This window comes from Rhinolophus hipposideros, assembly GCF_964194185.1.
Source record: "Rhinolophus hipposideros genome assembly, chromosome: 8".
NCBI lineage: Eukaryota > Metazoa > Chordata > Mammalia > Chiroptera > Rhinolophidae > Rhinolophus > Rhinolophus hipposideros.
The window spans coordinates 13,047,510-13,062,490 of NC_138054.1; the positions used below are offsets into that span (position 1 = coordinate 13,047,510).

The 14,981-nt window shown below is 39.6% G+C and overlaps 1 protein-coding gene across 1 annotated transcript in view; it reads left to right on the forward strand.

Annotated features, from left to right (window-relative positions):
* The window catches only part of HIVEP1 (HIVEP zinc finger 1), a 139,360-nt gene that overhangs the window by 95,160 nt on the left and 29,219 nt on the right, over positions 1 to 14,981 (forward strand). Inside the window, exons 4-6 of the mRNA XM_081057677.1 lie at positions 4,017 to 9,982; positions 13,357 to 13,490; positions 14,197 to 14,372. Of these exons, the coding sequence (XP_080913803.1) occupies positions 4,017 to 9,982; positions 13,357 to 13,490; positions 14,197 to 14,372 (6,276 nt within the window). The remainder of the gene's footprint in view (positions 1 to 4,016; positions 9,983 to 13,356; positions 13,491 to 14,196; positions 14,373 to 14,981) is intronic.

Sequence of the window (14,981 nt, forward strand, 5' to 3'; positions counted from 1 at the left end):
TCAGCCGTGTTATATGCCGCTCCCTCCGCCCTGTGGGCCATAAGCTGAGCCCTAGCAGTCCGAGTTCTTCCCTCTCCCACAGCTGCGGTAGTTCTGGGATGCAGCGAGCTCGGAGCACTGAGCTGGGTCTGCGTCCTGCGCCCCCGCGGCTCTGTCTCCGCACTTCTCCCTTCCCTCCTCCACCGCTGGCGAGATTCGCCCACCTTTAGTTGAATTCAGTAGTGGGCCTCTTCGTCTTGCCTGTCTGCTGTGCAGGGAGTCCTTTGTGGAGTTATTGTTGTTCCATTAGCTGTAAATTCCAGGGGAGCTTTACAGATGCTCACCTCACACCGCCATTTTGATGACTCTCTCTTGTGTTATTTTCTGTAGATAAGAGGGCAGAGAAAATAACTCCAGTTATTCTCTAATAGATTTGAAATTTATTGAGATTAAGGTGAGTTTAAAACACTACCCCAGGTTTATCCTTCTCTGAAGACCAAAGGGTCTGCCACCTTATAGTCTAGGGCATGAGTTTCCAAGAGGACACTTCTCTCATTCCTAGCCAGATGGCTTAACCACCCATTCTATGCACTGTAGTCCCAAATCTTGAGAACAAAGGAAGAAGACTGACAATCAGTAATGAGGCGTGCACCTTCCTTCAAGTCAACTTCTAGAATGATAGTGCAGTATTCATCTATGTGCTCTCCCTGTTTTTACATCTCTCTCTCTCATCCCCTCCACCATCCTTTCACCTCCTAACAAGTCCTTGAATTTACAGACTGATCCAACATCCAGGGTCATCCCCACCTAACTACGCATGATGGAATGGGCTTTGTCCCTGAATAAGGAGAATGAACCCTGTTAAAAGGAGATCCAACAAAATCTTAGAAGTATGAATACAACTCAGAAAAAGACTGTTAGGAACATATTCTCAGTTGAATGGCATCCCTTTGCCATTCCCCATGATCTCATGCAATAGAAAGCAAAGAACATGAAAAGACAAACCAAAAACAGCCTTAAAGAAAATACTACCTCAGACCCAGAAGTGTTTTTTAAGCAGAGAATTCAGTAAGATTATAAGTTTATTAAAGCAAGAGCTCAAACATAACATGAGGTAAATAAATGAGATAAAACGGGTAATATGGAACTAAGGGAAGAAAATGAGAACAAAACAGCATCATTCCAGAAATAACAAATGAATTTGAAACTGTAAAGAACTTAATGGCCTGGAAATGGAATTACTGACATAAGGGAAAAGGTTTAGATGATTCTAGAGAAGACAAAAACAAAAAAGAAAAAGATGGAACCAAGATAAATCATAATGGTGGTATAGCATAAAGATAATTGATGTCCATAAAGAAGCCCACCCTGAAAAAAAATTGACCGGAAAATATAATTGAAGATATAATTAAAGTTTTCTGAAAATAAACTAATCTCCTTATAGAGAAGGTCATTGTATCCTAGGAAAAAAATTAAAAGTTGTAAATAAAAAAAAGTCAGCTCTGAGCTGACTCCTAATTATATTATAAAGACTTCAAACATAAAGAATTTTATGGACATACAGGCAGAAAACAGTCAAGGATGGGAAACTGTCAGTCAGGCTGGCACCAGGCTTCGTCTTCATATCATTGCTAGAAGCATTGCTAGAAGCATCATTGCTAGAAGACATCGGAGTGGACAAAGTTTTGAAGGAAAGAATTAGTGTATTAGTACCAGTTTAGTGTAAGAATTCAAGTAGAGAACTAAGAGTAAACAGTTATGCAAATAAATGTAAATGTCATAAACTTTGACAAAAGAAAGATGAGTCAGTCTTCATCTAAAACTGAAACGTAGTTGAAAAATTCAGAAAAAATTGTTTAAAGTATGGTTTTTCAAATTTTTGACTCCAGGGGAAATTGAGGAAATCGTTTCTCTATAAAGAAATGTGGATCTTAAATTTAGTAATTCTTTTATTTTCACTTTGGCTTTATTTTCACTTAGGTATAAACAAGATACATTTTACTCTTTATGTTTAAAGCATACATAGATGCAACATCTCTTTAAAACTTAATGTGGTTTTTCTGGGTATACCGCCTGTGGGTTGAATTTTTGTGTGGTTTTTTTTTTTTTTTTTTGGAGTGTAAGACATTGTTTAGGTTTTGTTGTTTTTTAATAGATTAACAAAAAAAAAAAAATAAAAGCTTATTCCAAAAAGTTTGTAAAATGTAACTAATAAGTGTGCTTATCCCAACCAACGCGCTGATTGCATAGGAGCGGATAGGGCCTGACACGGGCTGATATTTTTTAAATGTCTGGTATTTCCAGATAGTCCCCTAAGCTGAGAACCGCTGCTACTGACCAAGCCATTTCTCATCTCTGTTTTCTATACTTATTTTAACAACCTAGAGGCTTTCACACTTATTACAACCCACCTCCAAGCTTTATGGAAGTGAATGGGGGAACTCCTCACCCTGGCTTGATAACCGTGGGTGGTTATCATTTTTCCTTCTGTCCATTTGCTTGACAGAGTTAATGACAGGCTAAGTACATACTGACTTTGTTATATTCAACTGGAAGAGGGAAAACCAGTGGCAAAACAGCATTTTAAAAATGAGTGGATTGAAGAATAAAAGATTTGCTCAACATTATTTTGTAAAGGTAGCAACAGTACTGAAATGTTTTATTTCTATTCTATAGCTCAAATATTTTAGTTATGTGACACTCACCTCCCTGCCACTATATATGTGTGTGTGTGTGTGTGTGTGTGTGTGTATACACATATGTGTATGTATATATATGTATATATATATGTATATTTGCCCTCCTGGTTATTGTGGGTAAATGTATCTTTGTCAGATTAAACATATTTTTTTCATTAAACAAATATATGACAGCCCATAAACTCACAAGATGACTAGAATATTTTTTATTTTATGTAAATTTTATCTTCAGTAAATGCAAATTGGTTATTATGGTGTAGACATTTTTGTCTAATATGAATTTAAAATACGTACATCACAATAGCTATTTGAAAATAAGGAGGAATTACAGTATTTGGTTCTTCTACAAATAAGTAAATACAAACTTGAATAATTTTTGTTTATGTGCCCAAAGATCCAACAAATAGAAACAAACTAAATTATGGTAAGTAATTATTGCTCAAAAATATAATAGTTGACAGAGATTGAGGGTTGTTGATGCCATTTAAATGTTGATTTATTTCCAACACAGCCAGGTGGAGGTGATTTCATCTCTTCTCTCCTGCGATAAGCTCTAACTATGTACCTCTCCCTACTTATCATTAATGACAAAGAAATATAGCCGTTGAATGTTTTGTTCAGTTAAGTTGGGTACTTTTTTTATTTTTTAACTGAGGACCATTACAACATTATACCTTTCTTATTTTGTTGGTTAAAGAGCCACAAATTAGTGGCTTATTTTACTTTCATATTTTTCTGTTCATTGATGTAATTGCTAATAAAGCAGTATTTTATGGTTCTATCAGCTAATATGATTATCTTGAGATGTGATGAGGTATGTTTACTCTAAAAATTATTACATAGTAGCCCTTTTTCTCAGAAGAACATCAGTATTGCATGTTTTTGAGCAATGATATTTAGAAATTTGCTAAGAAGTTTGCTTTAAAAGATACTAAATGTGATAGGACAGTCAAATACCTTGCAATAAAAGGTTGACTTATCTTTATTTGTGGGCCATCTCTCTCAGACTGTTTTGTATAGACAGAGTCCTCAGCTGTTACGGGTGAAAGGGGAGGGTAATTTAGTTTTGAAAGGTCTGGTTCCAAGATCTTGGTGAATGGGGGTCAAGAAAGGAACCCAGCATTCTAGAAATGTACACTAAGGTCTTCTTGCAATTGTGTCAATAGATTTTGATTGGCAACATTCTTAACAATGTTAGAATGCAGTTTTATCCAAAATAGGCTTTCCTTAAATTACCTTATCCAATTGTCATAACATACTCATGATAGTAATCTTAATTTTTAAAAAATTATAGTTGTATATATACCATTTTAACATTTTTTTTTCCTTTTTTAACAGAAATCTTAGAGGCTGGTATTAAAGGAACTTCAGAGTCACTTAAAGGTGTGAAACGAAAGAAGATTGTAGCTGAGAATCATTTGAAAAAAATACCAAAATCCCCACTGAGAAATCCTCTTCAGGCAAAACATAAACAAAATACAGAAGAATCGTCTTTCACTATTCTTCAGAGTGCTTCAGAGTCTCACAAGAAACAGAATCATAGTCCTGTAAAAAATGGGAAGCAGTTTACCAAACAAAATGGAGAAACACCTTCGATAATTGCTGAGGCCTCTAAGTTTGAAGACGCTGTCTCCCCAAAGAAGCCCTTGTTTCTGCAGCACACATCTGAACTGCATAGATGGAAATCAGAAAGCTCTAACCCTGCCAAGTTAAATTTCCTAGATGGAAAGTGTGACTCTAATTCTTTGTCAAGTAAAACCAGGACTGACCGTAGTGAATGTACCTCTTTTAATTGTAGTCCTACTTCCGCCTCGTATGCAAACACCGCATTTGATGTCTTACTGAAAGCAATGGAGCCAGAACTGAGCACCTTGTCACAAAAGGGCTCATCTTGCTCAGTAAAGGTAGAAAAACTGAGACCAAATAAAACTGTACGACCCCCTTCTCAATTAAAAAACAGCTCAACGGATGCCCCAAATCAGACTTCACAAGAACTTGTTGCTGAATCACAGTCTTCTTGTACCTCATACACAGTGCATGTGTCTGCTGCTCCAAAGAATGAGCAAGCATCAGTTCAGTCAGTTTCTCATGCGTCTAATCAAAATGAACACTTTGTTTCTAAATCTAATCAACTAAATCAACAGCTTCCAGTGTGTTCAGCTTTCACAAGATCACTGACGAATCTGCAAAATCAAGAGAACACCAAACTTGAACAAGTTTATACTCTAGCAGTGACATCATCTGTAGGTCTAACTTCAGTTTCCAGTAGAACTCAGGTTACTTCTCCAAAACAGCCAGTGGATTCTGCTTCACCTATGTCAGTAAGTCCGGCCCATTCTACACAGTCACCCCCCATGCCAGTTTATAATTCAACTCCCATCTCTTCTGTTGTTACTCACAGTGTAGAGCAAATGTGCAATCTTCTTCTGAAAGATCAGAAGCCAAAAAAACAAGGAAAATATATCTGTGAATATTGCAATAGAGCTTGTGCAAAACCGAGTGTGCTTTTAAAGCATATCCGCTCCCACACTGGAGAGCGACCCTATCCCTGTGTGACCTGCGGATTTTCATTTAAGACTAAAAGTAATCTGTACAAGCACAAAAAGTCCCACGCACATACCATCAAACTGGGTCTCGTCTTGCAGCCAGATGCTGGTGGTTTGTTCTTGTCACACGAGTCCCCCAAAGCACTTAGTATCCATTCAGATGTAGAAGACAGTGGTGAGAGTGATGAGGAGAGCGCTGCTGATGAAAGGCAAAATGACCCGGGCTCCATGGACCTGCAGCCTGTGCAAATAATGAAAATGGTATCAAATTCTGAAGCTTTACCAAAGTCAAGTTTCATTCCAAGTAGTGCAGACCAGGTGGTAGGTGACTTTTCACTGCAGGACAAGTCTTCAGAATCCCACACTGTGACCGAGTTACCAAAAGTTTTGGTCCACCCTATCCATGTGTCCCCTCTGAGACTTGATAGCCCGAAGTGTCCAGAGCCTAAGCCTGAGCTTCCTAGCGCACAAAAGCAGAAGGACCTTCAGATCACCAGTGTACTGACACATTCAGCCTGGACGTCCTCCCTAGAGACTGTTGAAAAGTCCCGTCAGAAAGGGGACACAAGTCAGCCAGAGGGAAAACAAGAACCTCACGTAGGGACAGTTCACGCCCAGCTACAAAGGCAGCAGGCTACCGATTACTCCCAAGAGCAACAGGGAAAACTTCTGAGTCCTCGAAGTCTAGGAAGTACAGATTCTGGTTACTTCTCACGTTCTGAAAGTGCCGACCAAACGGTGAGTCCGCCAACTCCGTTTGCCAGAACATTCCCTGCTACGGAACAAGACTTCAGTAAGAATAACGGGCCCCCTGCACCTCGTGTCAGTACACCGGCACCTTCTCCATTACCAACAGGTGAAAAAGCATTGTTTCTACCAGGTCAGATGCGCCCACCTTTGGCAACCAAAACACTGGAAGAACGGATATCAAAGCTTATCTCAGACAACGAAGCCTTGGTAGACGATAAACAGCTGGATAGTGTAAAGCCACGGAGAACCTCTCTCTCACGACGAGGCAGTATCGATTCCCCTAAATCATACATATTTAAGGACTCTTTCCAGTTTGACTTGAAACCAATGGGGCGGAGAACAAGTTCCAGCTCTGATATACCAAAGTCTCCGTTTACCCCGACTGAGAAATCAAAGCAGGTGTTTCTTCTGTCCGTACCTTCCCTTGACTGTTTGCCTATTACAAGAAGTAATTCTATGCCTACCACAGGTTATTCAGCAATACCTGCAAACATCATACCTCCCCCTCATCCACTGAGAGGAAGTCAGTCCTTTGATGACAAAATTGGCGCTTTCTATGATGATGTGTTTGTATCAGGACCTAACACTTCCGTGTCCCAAAGTGGACATCCCCGTACTCTGGTCAGGCAAGCAGCAGTGGAAGACTCTTCAACAAGTGAAAGTCACGTTCTCGGAGCTGGGCAGTCCTTGGATGACAGCTACCCAGGATGTAATGCTACCAGTGAAACTGCATCAGCGCGGAACAAGTCATTGGCATCGGGCTCACACTTAGAAAAAAAGAAGTCTCATCAAGGACGAGGGACAATGTTTGAGTGTGAAACCTGTCGAAACAGGTATAGAAAACTGGAAAATTTTGAAAACCATAAGAAATTTTACTGTTCAGAGTTACACGGACCAAAAACCAAGGTAGCTATGAGAGAACCTGAGCACAGCCCCGCGCCTAGCAGCACACAGCCGCAGATTCTTCACTACAGAGTTGCTGGTGCCACAGGGGTCTGGGAACAGACGCCCCAGATACGGAAACGGAGGAAAATGAAAAGTGTTGGAGATGATGATGAATTGCAACAACATGAAAGTGGAGCTTCTCCCAAAAGCTCCGAAGGCCTTCAGTTTCAGAATGCTCTGGGCTCTGCTTCCAGTATGTCTAAACATAATGTTGTCATAACAGGTGACCAGCAGCATAGAAACACACATTTACAAAACTCCCAAATTCAGCTTGTTGCCCGAGGCCCCGACCAGACAGTGGATCCCAAACTGTCTACCATCATGGAACAACAGATAAGTTCGGCTGCCCAGGACAAGATAGAGTTGAAGAGACATGGCACGGGAATCTCAGTCATCCAACATACAAACTCACTGAGCAGACCCAGTTCTTTTGACAAGCTTGAGTCTTTTGAAAGAGGCTCCCCAGTTTCTTTCCAGGAGCTGAGTAGAACAGTGAAGCCTGGGTCCCTGAAAGTGATAGGAGTTTCCCAAGAGGAAGGTCGCCATTCTCGGAACACCTCTCATCGTCAGCAGCCGGCACTGTCAGATGCCCTTCGAGGAGAACTTCAGGAAGGTTTAAGAAAGAGTGCAAGTGAACGGCACGTGTTAGGACAGCCCTCAAGACTCGTTCGGCAGCACAATATCCAAGTCCCAGAAATTCTGGTCACAGAAGAGCCAGACCGGGACCTTGAAGCCCAAGGCCCAGATCAGGAGAAATCGGAGAAGTTCAGCTGGCCTCAGCGTAGTGAAACCTTGTCAAAATTGCCAACGGAGAAACTGCCTCCCAAAAAGAAGAGGCTTCGTCTCGCTGAGATAGAGCATTCCTCAACCGAATCAAGTTTCGATTCCACCATCTCCAGGAGTCTCAGTAGGGAGAGTAGTTTATCTCACACTTCAAGTTTCTCAGCTTCATTAGATGTAGAGGACATTTCGAAAACGGAGGCTTCCCCCAAAATCACTTTTCTCAATAAAGCAGAGTTTCTCATGATTCCGCCTGGCTCCGCTACACTTGACATCCCTGGAAGCCACCGGGAAATGAGGCGTGCTGCCTCAGAACAGATTAACTGCATGCAGATGTCGATGGAGGTCTCTGATTTCAGAAGTAAATCCTTCGACTGTGGGAGTCTCACTCCACCTCAGGCAGCACCACTTGCTGAACTGCAGCCTCCAGCGTCCACTTCTAGCGTGGGGATGACTGCGCATGTGCCTCTCTTAGAAAGAAGGAGAGGCCCATTGATACGGCAGATATCTTTAAACATAGCCCCAGAAAGTCACCTGGCTCCCGGGAACCCATCATCTTTCCAAACTGTTGCTCTTCCTGGTGCAAATGCAGTGCCATTTCCGGGGCCTCAGCTCACTACTACATCCTTAGCTGAATTTCCTGCCAATACTGTTCACTCCAAGATTCAAGTTAGGAATCTACAAACAGAAACTTCAAATTCTAACTCTACCACCATCTTTCCAGTCCAACAGCTTTTTAGTATCAATTTGTTAAACCACATCCATGCACCCCTTAGCCACCAAAACACACAGGTGTCTTTGCAAGTGTCTACACAGAGTGTCAAACCAGATGCAAATCCCAGTGTCTGTGCATCTTCTAAAAGTGAGGATTGCTTTGCTCCCAAATACCAACTTCAGTGTCAGGTTTTCACTACAAGCCCGTCTTGCTCTTCTAATCCCGTGCATTCTTTGCCAAAGAAAGTTCTTTCAGATCCAGGTGGGTCCGACCATCTTGCAGCTTCATTAGCATTACCAACCAAATTAGTAGATGCCACGTCTAATTCATGTCCTCCACCACCAGTGAAGCTCGGGCCGCTTGGGGGGCAGGTGCAGAAGGCGCCAACATCATTTGCGCCGCCCGTGCACCTGCCGAGCAAGGTTCCAGCATACGGCTTTGCCGCCGTCACACCTCTGCCCCAAATCCTGGTGACCCAGGATCTGTCCAGTCAGCCAATTTGCCAGGCCAGTCATAGTGTGGTGCCAATCAGCGGAGAACAAAATTTCCTGCCAAAATTGCAAAAAGGTCACCAGAATGCTCTGCCAAACCCAGAGGAAGAACTTGTTTGCGAAAATGCTTTTTCAGAGATGGGCCAAAATTCTTCTCTGTCAGAATCCTTGCCTGTAACTCCAAAAATGTCTATTGGTAGACTTTCCCCTCAACAAGAATCTCCAGCTTCAAGTAAAAGGATGCTTTCCCCGGCGAATAGTTTAGACATTGCCATGGAAAAACACCAGAAGAGAGCTAAAGATGAAAACGGAGCTGTTTGTGCAACAGACCTTAGACCATTTGAGCCACTGAGTCCAAGAGCTAATGAAGTTAATAAACAGAAGAAACCTGTGTTAGTGAGGCAGGTTTGTACGACAGAGCCTCTTGAAGGTGTGATATTGGAACAGGATATTTTTTCTCAACCTGAAATTAGTAGTGAGGCTGTTAATTTGGCGGATGTTTTACCTGCTGATCATTTGTCGTCAGGATACTCGAAGTCTGTAGTTATAGAACCTATAAAAGAACTGCAAGAATTTGAAAACACCAAGTCCTCTATAGCCCTGTCTCCTGCAGTTAGGAATTCACCTGTTCCTTCAGTAAATACCTATATTTCTCCTTTGGAACGTATAGACAGTAACCAAGAAAGGAAGTCTCTAGAGATTAAAAATCAAGCTGACCAAGTGAGCCTCCAAGAACAAAGTCCGCCGACAGCTGCCACTCTTTCAGTGTTGGATGCCGGAGATAGGCAGCAGCTGTCTTTCCCCAGCTTGAAGACCACGACCAGCTTTACATGGTGCTATCTGTTAAGACAGAAAACGTTACATTTGCCTCAGACTGACCAGAAAACTTCGGCCTATACTGACTGGACAGTCAGTGCCAGTAATCCAAATCCACTTGGTTTGCCTACAAAAGTTGCTCTTTCTCTCCTTAATTCAAAACAGAAGACTGGGAAATCACTCTATTGTCAAGCAATAACCACCCATTCCAAATCAGATTTATTGGTCTATTCAAGCAAATGGAAAAGCAACTTAAGCAAGGTACTTGAAATTTTATTTTTCTTTAAAAGTAGTTGTGCAAATTAGTTTTAACATGTCTTGATGCCTTTAAATATTTTAGTTGGAAGTTATGAATGACAAATTGTACTTTGTAACTGTAGTTATTTGAAGGAAAGTATAAGTTTGCCCTGGGAGTTATACTGATAAAGGCTATCTGGAGTCCTGTCAGTGATTCTATCTTGAAACGTTTTGAAATAACTTGCCCTGAGCAGTTTTCTTTCCCTCACTTGAACATTTAAGTCTTTACTTAATGGTACAGATACTCATGCTTTTACTTTCATCTTTCTCTTCTAGTAAGGCTTTTATTGTTAAGTGAGAGGAGATTATGTTTATGCTTTGCCCCTATTAATTTAGGGGAACAGAGGTGTGAGTAGTTGAACATTGTTTTATATCATTTTGAAATATAAGCAGAGAGCCATTCTGTAGTTCTGTGAATCATCTTAGTACCGAAGATAACTAACTCCTACACTTGATAGTAAAGTTGATTTGGTCAAGACTTATGAAATAAGATCATAAAACTGGAATTTGGGGTTGTTTGTGGAATCAATCTTATTAGAGGTATTGGCGTTATAAAGTAAGAAAAATTATTTAAGTGATTAAAGACAGAGGGGTGGACGGATGGATGGATGAATGGATGAAGATATCATGTTAGACTCTGGACATTCAGAATTATAGATTAAGTCCTTGACCTGTGCAGGGTCATAAGCACGTAATACGGGTTCATAAACATGTACATACTTATCAGTAAGAAAATATCACAGTTCAGTATTGTAATAGAAATATATTCAGCTTTAAAAGAAGGAAGCCCTTAATGCTGCCAGCAGGTGGAGGAGGTGTGGATACAGGGAAGATATTCCAAAAGTGCTGATACTTTAGCTGAGTCTTTAAAAAAAAAAGTGGGAATTTTTCCAGGTAAACAGGAATGAGATATTTTAATAGTTTGATGAATGACGTGGAAGGGAGAAAAAACTTGGTTCGTTTAAAAAACCCTGAGGAGTCCTTTATGGCTAGAAGGTGTAAGTTTGGAATACTGACATGTTTCAAAGTTGGAAGTGTAGATAAAAACCAAAGAACATGCCTGGTGGTGAAGAGCTGTTCATACTTTCTCAATAAAGGAGGGTGCATCCAGACTATTCAGAATTTAATTTTTAAGTGCTCAGACTCTACTCTAGATCTACACAAATCAGAATCTCAGAAGATGACACATGATCATGGGAATTTAAACAGAGCTTTATGTATATTCCTGAAGTGCCTACAGAGTGGCTTCCCTTCAGCCCCAAGTGTCTTGGTAGAAATGCCTCCAGAAATGCGTATCTGGATTTTCAGCTACTGTGTTTCCCCGAAAATAAAACCTGGTCTTATATTAGGGTTTGCTCCGAAAGATGCATTAGGGCTTATGTTCAGGGGATGTCGTCCAGAAAAAAATCATGCTAGGGCTTATTTTCCGGTGAGGTCTTATTTTCAGGGAAACACGGTAGGAGCGAGTTCCCAGTGGAACGTGTAGGGAGTCTTCAGTGCATAGGTGTCATTAACGAGATTGCTCCGGCAAAGTGTAAAGAACAGACGGGCCGAGAGCGGGTTCTGGGGATCACTACTATTTAAAGGGGCGGATGGACGCATGAAGTCAACATAAGAAACTGAAAGAGATTGTTCAGAGAGGAAGTAGAAGAGCTGTGAGAAGGTGGTATCACACAGATCGAGGAAGAAGGTATCTCCAGGAGAGTTGCTCAATCAGAGACGTCAAATAAAGGTGGTCTCTGGCCTGAGCACTGCTGATACCACTGGGGACTTGAGTCTCGTGGGCACGTGGCTACGGAGGATTGGGTCTGGGGTTGGCTGTTAGCTCACAACCCAAGTGTTAATGTATTTATAATTCAAAATGGAAAAGAAGCGATAAATGCTAAAATAAAAGGATTTTTAAGGGAAACAAGGCATCAACCTTGTATAATGCTGTGGAGAGGTCAAGCAAATAAAGACTACGAAAATGATAGGGATTTTGACATTTAGCTTATTGGTAACTGGTAAATAGAAACCAGATCTGATAGTAAGAAAGTGAACAAAAGATAAGCAGGAGTTTGATGTTGAAAACGAGGTAAGAAATAGGATTACTGTTAAAGGTAGAAAGTCAAGGAGAGGTGTGTGCAGATATTCCAAGTTGTAGGGAAACCTAATGGGTTTGGCAGGGAAGGAAAAGGAGAACTTGCATGTTTACATGTCAGGGTTAGTGTCATTACCTCTTCACACCACCAGGCCAGGCACTTTCCTTTACTCCGGGCTTTGTAAGGACAGGGGCTTCCCGGGTACTTTTTCTGGGGCTGCTTAGGCCCTCCACACACCCTCTCCTCACTTACTACTATAAAGTTATGTTGGTACAGGAGCTGTCTGCGTGGTGATGTCATTTTTAAAGGAGGTTTGTAACAAAGAGGCCGTTGATTAGAAGAGTTGTGCCTTGTGTTGTGTTTGGCCAGAGGACTGGCATTTGAGGCTTTGCTGTTAACAGCTGACCTTGGACAAGTGACTGGACCCTGAGAGCGTCCTTGCTCACTGGGATGTAACCACCTGTGCTGCCGGCCTCACAAGGGTATGTGAGAAAACTTGTGAACGGTGCGGTTATATCAAATCGTCTAGTGGTGGTAACTGTAATGTTTCTATAGAAGAGTTCATATTGTTTATCATTTTGATGTTCACTACCTCTTTTTAGAGATTTAATTATTATCGGGCAAAAACCTAACTTTTGACCTGACCTGTATTTATGTCTCACCCTTCTCAGTATTCAGGAACTTTTGACAAGTTCTAGAGAGGAAACATAATTATGGTTTAAAGGAACGGGAGAAAGTAAGAATAAAATATTGGGAAATGGGGCTTCTGCTTTAACTTTACAATAGGTTAACATTGAAGGGAATTTAGTCATGTTTCTCAGGAGTATGAGACATTATTATACCAAAAGGGGCAACTAGCTCTTTTCCATTTCCAAGAATAAATTCTACGAAATACACGTAAACTGTAGTACGAGTGGTTGGTTAGATATGAGAACTATTTAGTGTATTTTAAAAAGTTCCTATTAAATGCTCAAAATACCAGTATGGGAAGTTGTAAAGCCTTTATTTGCGGGTGTCAGTGGACTGTGGTGGGATTTTAAAATAGCGAAAGATTTACCTGTTTGCTGTGGTTAAGACAGATATATTAAAGATAAGAAGATAAAGCACATGACCTTTAAACCTGCTACTTCCTTGAAATGCATTTCATGAGATTAACTATATGCATTGTATTCTGCCGTGTTTTATTTTCCAAGTGAAACATTAGCATGTTTGTGTTTTCAGTTTTATTAAATTAGTTTCTCTTTTTTTTCCTTTCAGAGAGCATTAGGTAATCAAAAGTCCACAGTAGTTGAATTCAGCAGTAAAGATGCCTCTGAAATTAACAGTGAGCAAGATAAAGAAAATTCCTTAATCAAAAGTGAACCAAGAAGAATTAAAATATTTGATGGAGGGCAAGTACAAATTTTACTTCTTAAATGTACATTTAAACTTCCTTTTTAAATGTACATTTGCTTTCATATGAATGGAGACATATCAATACCAGTTTTATATAAATGTTGCAGGGTTTCTAAGCTTATTAACAGGATCTTCATGGAAAAATATATGTTAGGTATTATGTTTAATAATTCCATTTTTATCAAGAAAATGATAACTATTTAGGAAACATTGTACGTCCTAGGAGGTAGCTAAGAGCAAAGCTTTCAGCGTGAACCCTGGGTTTCATGTTGATTTACAATAAGGAATGACTTGGAAAACCTGCTCTAAGAGAGATGAACTCATTGCCTAGTTGATGTCTTAATGTATTTGTTATAAGAAAAACAAAATGCAGAAACCAATTGTAGTTATAGTGAAGCTCAGAAATGTTTTAGTACTTGTAATTGTGATTGAATTTAACAAAGAAAATTATTGCAGCAGTGACTTCAAAGAGGAAATATTTTAAAATTAAACCTAGAATTGAATAAGGTTGTTTGGTTAGAGTTAGCTATTAGAATATTAAGTGTTTATGTGAAAAGCTGGAATATTCTGTTACCTGTACATGCGTAAAATTTATATTGAGTCTAAAAATTGTGCCTTGTTTTATTTTTTAGGTTGAATTTTAATATTTTCTCAAAGACATAGTATTCGCTCTCCCTATTCATTTTTTTTCCTTTAAATTAGATATAAATCAAATGAAGAGTATGTATATGTCCGAGGCAGGGGAAGAGGAAAGTACATTTGTGAAGAATGTGGAATACGTTGTAAGAAACCTAGTATGTTAAAGAAACACATACGAACCCACACAGATGTCCGTCCCTACCACTGCACTTACTGTAACTTCTCCTTTAAGACAAAAGGTATGAGATGACATTGCTTTTTATATACATTGAGTTAGTAGAGCTAAGACCCAACTTTACATATTTTTTGACCAAGGAAGCAGTAGCATAAATAGATTAATATAAATTACATCTTGTCAACATTGTAGCCTTTTTTCTTTATGTTTCTAGACCTCTTGAAAAAAAGTTTTTAATTACATGCTTTTAGAATATATATAATAACTGTAACATTTTAAAAGGAGCAACTGTCCTTTTTCATTTTACTCCCTAAATTATAGTTGCATAACATAATGACTAGTGTATTTTCAAAAATACTTACTTTGGGGCTGAAGAAGAAAAAGAACTTTTCATAATCACAAGTAAATTTTTTTCGGCATTAAAAGATTGAAAAAAATTTAAAATAATTGCAGTAAACTTAGAATAATTATATTCGTGTTTTAGTATCTATAATTTTAGGCATGCAGCCATTTCTTTTTCTTTTCCATGGTGTTTATTTTTTTCTTTACCCAAATTCTTTTGATTTTCAGCTTCAAAATTTTTCTAACTTTTGTACTATTTATAGAACTCAGAACTAGTCTTTAAAATTATATTTAGTACTCTTCCTGTGTTCTTTATATGTTATTTAAATTG